The sequence below is a fragment of the Salvelinus alpinus genome, chromosome 7, assembly GCF_045679555.1.
Source record: "Salvelinus alpinus chromosome 7, SLU_Salpinus.1, whole genome shotgun sequence".
In the NCBI taxonomy this organism is placed as follows: domain Eukaryota; kingdom Metazoa; phylum Chordata; class Actinopteri; order Salmoniformes; family Salmonidae; genus Salvelinus; species Salvelinus alpinus.
This window is the reverse complement of record NC_092092.1, coordinates 12,651,950-12,661,689: the sequence shown is the minus strand read 5'-3', so window position 1 is coordinate 12,661,689 and position 9,740 is coordinate 12,651,950. Positions and strand designations below refer to the sequence as shown.

Genomic DNA, 9,740 nt, shown 5'->3' with positions numbered 1-9,740 from the left:
CGTGTTGTGACTCTCTACTGGCTATAGCCTTACCACGTCAGTCTGGGAACCGACCCCGTGTTGTGACTCTCTACTGGCTATAGCCTTACCACGTCAGTCTGGGAACCGACCCCGTGTTGTGACTCTCTCCTGGCTATAGCCTTACCACGTCAGTCTGGGAACCGACCCCGTGTTGTGACTCTCTCCTGGCTATAGCCTTACCACGTCAGTCTGGGTACCGACCCCGTGTTGTGACTCTCTCCTGGCTATAGCCTTACCACGTTAGTCTGGGAACCGACCCCGTGTTGTGACTCTCCTGGCTATAGCCTTACCACGTCAGTCTGGGTACCGACCCCGTGTTGTGACTCTCTACTGGCTATAGCCTTACCACGTTAGTCTGGGTACCGACCCCGTGTTGTGACTCTCTACTGGCTATAGCCTTACCACGTTAGTCTGGGAACCGACCCCGTGTTGTGACTCTCTACTGGCTATAGCCTTACCACGTCAGTCTGGGAACTGACCCCGTGTTGTGACTCTCTACTGGCTATAGCCTTACCACGTCAGTCTGGGTACCGACCCCGTGTTGTGACTCTCTACTGGCTATAGCCTTACCACGTCAGTCTGGGTACCGACCCCGTGTTGTGACTCTCTCTTGGCTATAGCCTTACCACGTCAGTCTGGGTACCGACCCCGTGTTGTGACTCTCTACTGGCTATAGCCTTACCACGTCAGTCTGGGTACCGACCCCGTGTTGTGACTCTCTACTGGCTATAGCCTTACCACGTCAGTCTGGGAACCGACCCCGTGTTGTGACTCTCTCCTGGCTATAGCCTTACCACGTCAGTCTGGGTACCGACCCTGTGTTGTGACTCTCTACTGGCTATAGCCTTACCACGTCAGTCTGGGTACCGACCCCGTGTTGTGACTCTCTACTGGCTATAGCCTTACCACGTCAGTCTGGGTACCGACCCCGTGTTGTGACTCTCTACTGGCTATAGCCTTACCACGTCAGTCTGGGAACCGACCCCGTGTTGTGACTCTCTCCTGGCTATAGCCTTACCACGTCAGTCTGGGAATCGACCCCGTGTTGTGACTCTCTACTGGCTATAGCCTTACCACGTCAGTCTGGGTACCGACCCCGTGTTGTGACTCTCTCCTGGCTATAGCCTTACCACGTCAGTCTGGGAATCGACCCCGTGTTGTGACTCTCTACTGGCTATAGCCTTACCACGTCAGTCTGGGAATCGACCCCGTGTTGTGACTCTCTCCTGGCTATAGCCTTACCACGTCAGTCTGGGAACCGACCCCGTGTTGTGACTCTCTCCTGGCTATAGCCTTACCACGTCAGTCTGGGAATCGACCCCGTGTTGTGACTCTCTCCTGGCTATAGCCTTACCACGTCAGTCTGGGAACCGACCCCGTGTTGTGACTCTCTCCTGGCTATAGCCTTACCACGTCAGTCTGGGAACCGACCCCGTGTTGTGACAGAAAGACGGAGCCCAGTGATGATTTAAGAAGCATCAGGAACCTCTTTGTCTCGGTTCTGCTCTGTTTAATGACACTAGCGTAGACCCTGTCTGCTAGGAGACGACTGGAGGGGAGATATTTTGAAGTTACTGTGCTGGGAACAATAATGTTTTGTTCTTTGGACAATAAAGTATATTTTCTATCATATATGCTCTGATGAGGCTGGTGTGAGGATATTGGCTATATGCTAAAATAAGCTCCACAAATATACACTTCTTCAGCTGAAATGAATGCTGGCATGCCTATTATCAGGCTTTGGCCTTGTCAACTTAACGTAATAAGTAAAAAAATCTGAAAAATGAAGAAAACACAGGCACGCACAGTGCTGGCACACAGTGAGTGGTGTCAACACGTGTTCAACATTCTCAAGCATCTTATTCTCACACACTTCCATGGCAGGAAGCCGGTAAAGGGTGAGGCAGAGAAGGCATGTGGGTACTCACATACAAGGAGTAAGATGGAGAAAGTGTGTGTACTCACAGGAGTGAGACAGAGAATCCGTACCAAAGAGAGTGTGTAAGATAGTAGACATAAGAGTGTGTTGTACTCACAGGAGTGAGACAAAGAGTCCGTACCGAAGAGAGTGTGTGAGATAGTAGACATAAGAGTGTGTTGTACTCACAGGAGTGAGACAGAGAGTCCGTACCGAAGAGAGTGTGTGAGATAGTAGACATAAGAGTGTGTTGTACTCACAGGAGTGAGACAGAGAGTCCGTACCGAAGAGAGTGTGTAAGATAGTAGACATAAGAGTGTGTAAGATAGTAGACATAAGAGTGTGCTGTACTCACAGACGTGACAGTGCAGGGTTCTTCTGAAACAGTAGTTCTGGAAGGTGCTGCAGTTGGTTTCTGTTCAGGCGCCTGCCCCAGAAAATACATGATTAGTACAGCAGATACAGTGAACTCTAAGTATTGTGACAGTGACAAATCTATTGTTGTTTTGGCTCTGTACTCCAGCACTTTGGATTTGACATGATATAATGCAGACTGTCAGCTTCAATTTGAGGGATTTTCATCCATATCGGGTGAACTGTTTAGAAATTACAGCACTTTTTGTGCACAGCCCCCCCCCCCCCCCCATTTCCCAACACTTTTCCCAAAGTATTGGGAAAAATTAACTTATATGTGTATTAAATTAGTAAAAACGTAAGTATTTGGACCCATATAAATAGCACTTAATAACTACATCAAGTTTGTGACTCTACAAAACTTGTTGGATACATTTGCTGTTTATTTTGGTTGTGTTTCAGATTATTTTCTGTCCAATAGAAATGAATGGTAAATCATGTGCTGTGACATTTTGGAGTCTCTTTTATTGTTAAGAAGAATTCAATATATTTCTAAAGACATCTACAAGAATCTTGATGCTACCATGGTTATGGATAGTCCTGATTGAATTGTGAATAATGATGAGTGAGAAAGTTACAGACACACAAAAATCATCCGCCCAAGACATGCTAACCTCTCACCATTACAAGAACAGGAGAGGTTAACATTTTATATCATACCCCCCAAGACATGCTAACTTCTCACCATTACAAGAACAGGAGAGGTTAACATTTTATATCATCCCCCCAAGACATGCTAACCTCTCATCATTACAAGAACAGGAGAGGTTAGCATTTTATATCATACCCCCAAGACATGCTAACCTCTCACCATTACAAGAACAGGAGAGGTTAACATTTATATCATCCCCCCCAAGACATGCTAACCTCTCATCATTACAAGAACAGGAGAGGTTAACATTTTATATCATCCCCCAAGACATGCTAACCTCTCACCATTACAAGAACAGGAGAGGTTAGCATTTTATATCATACCCCCAAGACATGCTAACCTCTCACCATTACAAGAACAGGAGAGGTTAACATTTTATATCATACCCCCAAGACATGCTAACCTCTCACCATTACAAGAACAGGAGAGGTTAACATTTTATATCATCCCCCCCAAGACATGCTAACCTCTCACCATTACAAGAACAGGAGAGGTTAGCATTTATATCATCCCCCAAGACATGCTAACCTCTCACCATTACAAGACCAGGAGAGGTTAACATTTTATATCATACCCCCAAGACATGCTAACCTCTCACCATTACAAGAACAGGAGAGGTTAACATTTTATATCATACCCCCAAGACATGCTAACCTCTCACCATTACAAGAACAGGAGAGGTTAACATTTTATATCATCCCCCAAGACATGCTAACCTCTCATCATTGCAAGAACAGGAGAGGTTAACATTTATATCATACCCCCAAGACATGCTAACCTCTCATCATTACAAGAACAGGAGAGGTTAACATTTTATATCATCCCCCCCCAAGACATGCTAACCTCTCATCATTGCAAAAACAGGAGAGGGTAACATTTTATATCATACCCCCAAGACATGCTAACCTCTCACCATTACAAGAACAGGAGAGGTTAACATTTTATATCATCCCCCCCAAGACATGCTAACCTCTCACCATTACAAGAACAGGAGAGGTTAACATTTTATATCATCCCCCCCAAGACATGCTAACCTCTCACCATTACAAGAACAGGAGAGGTTAGCATTTATATCATCCCCCAAGACATGCTAACCTCTCACCATTACAAGACCAGGAGAGGTTAACATTTTATATCATACCCCCAAGACATGCTAACCTCTCACCATTGCAAGAACAGGAGAGGTTAACATTTTATATCATCCCCCAAGACATGCTAACCTCTCACCATTACAAGAACAGGAGAGGTTAACATTTTATATCATCCCCCAAGACATGCTAACCTCTCACCATTACAAGAACAGGAGAGGTTAACATTTTATATCATCCCCCCCCCATTTCACTGTAAGATCTACACCTGTTGTATTCGTTGCACGTGACAAATACATTTTGATTTGATCAGTGCACGACCTCTCTAATGCTCTTGTGGCTGAATGGAAGCAAGTCCCAGCAGCAATGTTCCAACATCTAGTGGAAAGCCTTCCCAGAAGAGTGGAGGCTGTTGTAGCAGCAAAGGGGGAACCAACTCCATATTGATGCCAATGATTTTGGAATGAGATGTTCGACGAGCAGGTGTCCACATACATTTGGCCATACTTTTAGTGTATATTCTCAGGTTGGTCGTGTGGTAGTGTGGGTTATTAATGGTCTCTATGTGGGCAGCAGCTGGCTGGGTCCCTCCTAGATCTCTGTACACTCAAGCCTCAGGTTTAGTGACCAACTGAAGAGTGTCTCTGATGTAGTCCTCAAACACACTGAGTGGGCCCATGTGGCTGTCATGTTTGTACACCAACCATCATGTGTATGTTGTTCTGCTCCGTTATGTCCTGTGGCTTACACCACATACTGTATGGGGGTTTTACGTGTTACCCGTGGTGTTGTGAGCGTGTTTGTCTGTGTGTTGTGTTACCCTGCTGTTTACAAGCTGTTCAACAGACTGTCTGGTAAAGCCTCATGTTCCAGTGATGGGCCAGGGCTGTGGCTGGGTTAGGTAAACCCATGGTAAAACCTCTGCAAAACGTGCCTGCTCCCAGGCCGCCACCCCCGATGGACAGGGATGATAAAACAGGGCCAAACCCTAAACCTATCTGAGATGAAACATGAACACACAGACACATGCTGTAGCTTACTTACAGTCTCTCCAGCTCCTTCATGTCATCAAACGCTCCACGCTCTATCGCTCCAATCTGATTCTCCATCAGCTGCCTGCAGAGAGAGAGATAAAGTGTTAGTTAAACGGGGTTATATCACATAGTGCTGCATTTCTCTAAAAGTAGGTGATAGTGTATAAAACCAACGTGAATTGTTTGAAGCTAGCGCATGTGAAAAGCCTGTGAAATAGTTGCCCCCCCCCCCCCTCTCCGGGTGCAAGTTCTGTTTTTTGCTCTAACACTACACAGCTGATTCAAATAATCAAAGTAGTGTAGCACGAGGGCAAAAAACAAAGTCTTCACCCAGAGGGGGGGGGGGGGGGGGAGGGGGAGGGCCCTAGGACTTAGTTTGGGAAACCCTGGTCTTGGGCTTGATGTGGAATCTTGGCACCGGTGGGCATCACTGGAATCGTAGCCAGTAAAGAATTTCTGAAGGTAGGTTAGTGAGGCAGGCCACTGTGCCTTCAGGCTTAGTGTGGTGTGATGTAGAGGGGGAGGGGGGGGGGGGGGGCAGGGGTGAGAGAGGCACGGGTGAGGCAGGGAGGACCAGGGGGAGTCAGGAGTGAGATCCTGGGCTGGGTGGTTCAAAGAACAAAGGGTGAAAATGAGACCCACTGTGGAGCTGTCCTCAGGGCCATGGAGATGTCAGAGCACTGTGTGTCCAAAGAGCTGTCTGGTCAGGTGTCAGCGCTGCAGGCTACAAACATACACACTTATGGAGTGATTTCACATACATGCTGCCAAAGCTAAAGCACTGGATTTCACATGCACACTGCCAAAGCTAACGCACTGGATTTCACATAAATGCTGCCAAAGCTAATGCACTGGATTTCACATACACGCTGCCAAAGCTAACGCACTGGATTTCACATAAATGCTGCCAAAGCTAACACACTGGATTTCACATACACACTGCTAAAGCTAACACACTGGATTTCATATACACGCTGCTAAAGCTAACGCACTGGATTTCATATACACACTGCTAAAGCTAACGCACTGGATTTCATATACACGCTGCTAAAGCTAACGCACTGGATTTCATATACATGCTGCTAAAGCTAACGCACTGGATTTCACATACACGCTACTAAAGCTAACGCACTGGATTTCATATACACCCTGCTAAAGCTAACGCACTGGATTTCATATACACCCTGCTAAAGCTAACGCACCGGACTTCATATACACGCTGCTAAAGCTAACTCACTGGATTTCATATACACCCTGCTAAAGCTAACGCACTGGATTTCACATACACCCTGCTAAAGCTAACGCACTGGATTTCATATACACCCTGCTAAAGCTAACGCACTGGATTTCATATACACGCTGCTAAAGCTAACGCACTGGATTTCATATACACGCTGCTAAAGCTAACGCACTGGATTTCACATACACGCTACTAAAGCTAACGCACTGGATTTCATATACACCCTGCTAAAGCTAACGCACTGGATTTCATATACACGCTGCTAAAGCTAACGCACTGGATTTCACATACACGCTGCTAAAGCTAACGCACTGGATTTCATATACACGCTGCTAAAGCTAACGCACTGGATTTCATATACACACTGCTAAAGCTAACGCACTGGATGGTTTGGGAAGTGTTGCAATAAAAGTTTAGGGAGAGACAAGCGTCCAGGTCTTAGAACCAACAGTAGTGTTCCTTCATCCAGAGTAGCGTTCTGTGTGTGTTCTGTGAGGCCTCGCGGCTCCACTCAGCAGTCTGTGAGTACCGTTCTGTGTGTGTTCTGTGAGGCCTCGCGGATCCACTCAGCAGTCTGTGAGTACCGTTCTGTGTGTGTTCTGTGAGGCCTCGCGGATCCAATCAGCAGTCTGTGAGTACCGTTCTGTGTGTGTTCTGTGAGGCCTCGCGGCTCCACTCAGCAGTCTGTTTCCTTCCAATCGAATATAAATGCAAATGGATTTTCCTGTTCCAACTCCATAAATATAGAGAAAAGTTCTGCTCACCTCCACTCACTCTCTCCCTCATGAATTTAGATAGAAGGTGAATAAGAGGAGAAAGCACTTATCTAGATAACTTTAAACTATGGTCAGGTTCTTTGTCTGTCTTTTTCTCTCTCTCCTTATTTTTCCTCCATTCAATTCAATTTAAATGTTCTGTCTCTTTCCTCATACCTTTCCCCCTCCCTCTCTCTGCCTCCCCCCTCCCAACCCCCTCCACCTCCCCCTCAAATAGCCCATGTGGCAGACAATGGTTGAATATATGTTTCAAATATTTGAAATACTTGAGTTGAACTCAATTTAGCTTGGCCTTGTATGCAGAGTTTGAACGTACGGTCCTTATCCATTAGTACCGTTTTGCCAGACAACCTCACAGATCTGATGTACTGTAAACATTCCTGCTCCTGTATCACAGAGTGAACCTCCATTTCCTCTCTAGACAGGAAGTCCTCAGGAGAGATTATCACAGCCACAGGCCCAATCAGCATGCTTCAATTTCTCAGACTGTCTGTCGTGTTTCTGTTTTTTCTTTCATGTCGTGTTTCTCTGATTGTGTGTCTGGGTGTTTTCTCAGTCCCCCAGCAGATAATGTCTATTCCTGTAAGGTTAATTGGTCTTCCTGTAAGGACCTTCCCCTGGTGTCACAAACACCGTCTCTGGGGTTGATGGGGGGTTGTGAAGAGCAAAGGTCACGCCACTGTTAGTCTGCTGAGTCAGTGAGAGCAGATATATGAGGGTTTCACCGCTCCATGACCCCAACAGATAGACGTGTGTGTGTGTGTGTGTGTGTGTGTGTGTGTGTGTGTGTGTGTGTGTGTGTGTGTTCCCTATGAGACTCAAAAGGTTTATAGCCATGCAGGGAAAAGCTATAGTCTGAATATTAGAGCCCCTGTAAGGAGCTGTTTCCTTCTACCTCGCTGGTGACAAGCTGGAGACATGGAGGCATTTAACGGGGACAGAGGGGAGAGGAAGGAGGGGAGAGGAAGGAGGGGGGTGGGCAGGGAGGGGAGGGGAGGGGGAAGGGGGGGTGTAAGAAGAGGGGAGAATTGAGGGAACGAGCGGCGAGGGAGGGAGGAGGGTGGAAAAAGGAAATAGAGGTTTGGTTAGTATATAGGGGGAGAGAGGCAGGTTGTGAAGCAGAGAGTGGGAGAGGGGATATTAAAGGGGAAGGTAAGAGGGAGAGGGGGATATTAAAGGGGAAGGTAAGAGGGAGAGGGGGGATATTAAAAGGGAAGGTAAGTGGTAGAGCGGGGTATTAAAGGGGAAGGTAAGTGGGAGAGGGGGATGTTAAATGGGAAGGTAACTGGTAGAGGGGGATATTAAAGGGGAAGGTAAGTGGGAGAGGGGGATATTAAAGGGGAAGGTAACTGGTAGAGGGGGGTATTAAAGGGGATGGTAAGTGGGAGAGGGGGATATTAAAGGGGAAGGTAAGTGGGAGAGGGGGATATTATAGGGGAAGGTAAGTGGGAGAGGGGGATATTATAGGGGAAGGTAACTGGTAGAGGGGGGTATTAAAGGGGAAGGTAAGAGGGAGAGGGGGATATTAAAGGGGAAGGTATGTGGGAGAGGGGGTATTAAAGGGGAAGGTAAGTGGGAGAGGGGGATATTAAAGGGGAAGGTAAGTGGGAGAGGGGGATATTAAAGGGGAAGGTAGGGGGAGACAGGTTTTTTGTAGGGGAAGGTAACTGGTAGAGCGGGGTATTAAAGGGGAAGGTAAGTGGGAGAGGGAGATATTAAAGGGAAAAGTAACTGGTAGAGGGGGGTATTAAAGGGGAAGGTAACTGGTAGAGGGGGGTATTAAAGGGGAAGGTAACTGGTAGAGGGGGGTATTAAAGGGGAAGGTAACTGGTAGAGGGGGATATTAAAGGGGAAGGTAACTGGTAGAGGGGGATATTAAAGGGGAAGGTAAGTGGGAGAGGGGGATATTATAGGGGAAGGTAACTGGTAGAGGGGAGTACTAAAGGGGAAGGTAAGAGGGAGAGGGGGTATTAAAGGGGAAGGTACGTGGGAGTGGGGGATATTAAAGGGGAAGGTACGTGGGAGTGGGGGATATTAAAGGGGAAGGTAAGTGGGAGGGGGGGTTGTTAAAGGGGAAGGTAACTGGTAGAGGTTGTGTGTGTGTGCGTGTGTGGTAATTGATGGTATGAGGGCCACTCCGAGACAGCAGAGAGCCTATCAGTGAGTTTATAAGAGGTGTATCAGACTGTAGAGTTAGTTAGACATTCATCATATCTAACACCAGTCCAATATCACCATAACAGACTGTAGAGTTAGTTATAGTGAGACATGTCTAATACCACTAACAGCGACATAAATAGTTCAGTGTCTACATAAACAGAACAGATGGACATTGTCAAGACACGTCAGCATCATTAATAGTATTACATTTAGACAATACGCACAGGGAAATTGTGTGCAGGCACAGTAGATGATGAACACAGTGTAAATGACTTACAGCACGCGGAGGTACTTGAGTCCGGAGAAGTCAGTCTTGGTGATGCGTGTGAGGTTATTCCCATTCAGTTCCCTGCAAACACACATATATGTATTATGTATCCAGTGTCTCCCTCTGGGCCTTTCAGCCCAATGACTAACATCGCAATGATACCGGAGTA

The 9,740-nt window shown here is 46.8% G+C and overlaps 1 protein-coding gene across 4 annotated transcripts in view; it reads right to left on the bottom strand.

Annotated features, from left to right (window-relative positions):
• Positions 1–9,740, bottom strand: part of LOC139580477 (slit homolog 1 protein-like) — a 213,467-nt gene that overhangs the window by 188,707 nt on the left and 15,020 nt on the right. For all 4 annotated transcript variants that reach the window (XM_071409214.1, XM_071409212.1, XM_071409213.1 and 1 more), the window contains exons 2-4: positions 9,581–9,652; positions 5,138–5,209; positions 2,295–2,366 (exon numbers count right to left, since the gene is read on the bottom strand). In XM_071409214.1, coding sequence (XP_071265315.1) covers positions 2,295–2,366; positions 5,138–5,209; positions 9,581–9,652 — 216 coding nt within the window. The remainder of the gene's footprint in view (positions 1–2,294; positions 2,367–5,137; positions 5,210–9,580; positions 9,653–9,740) is intronic.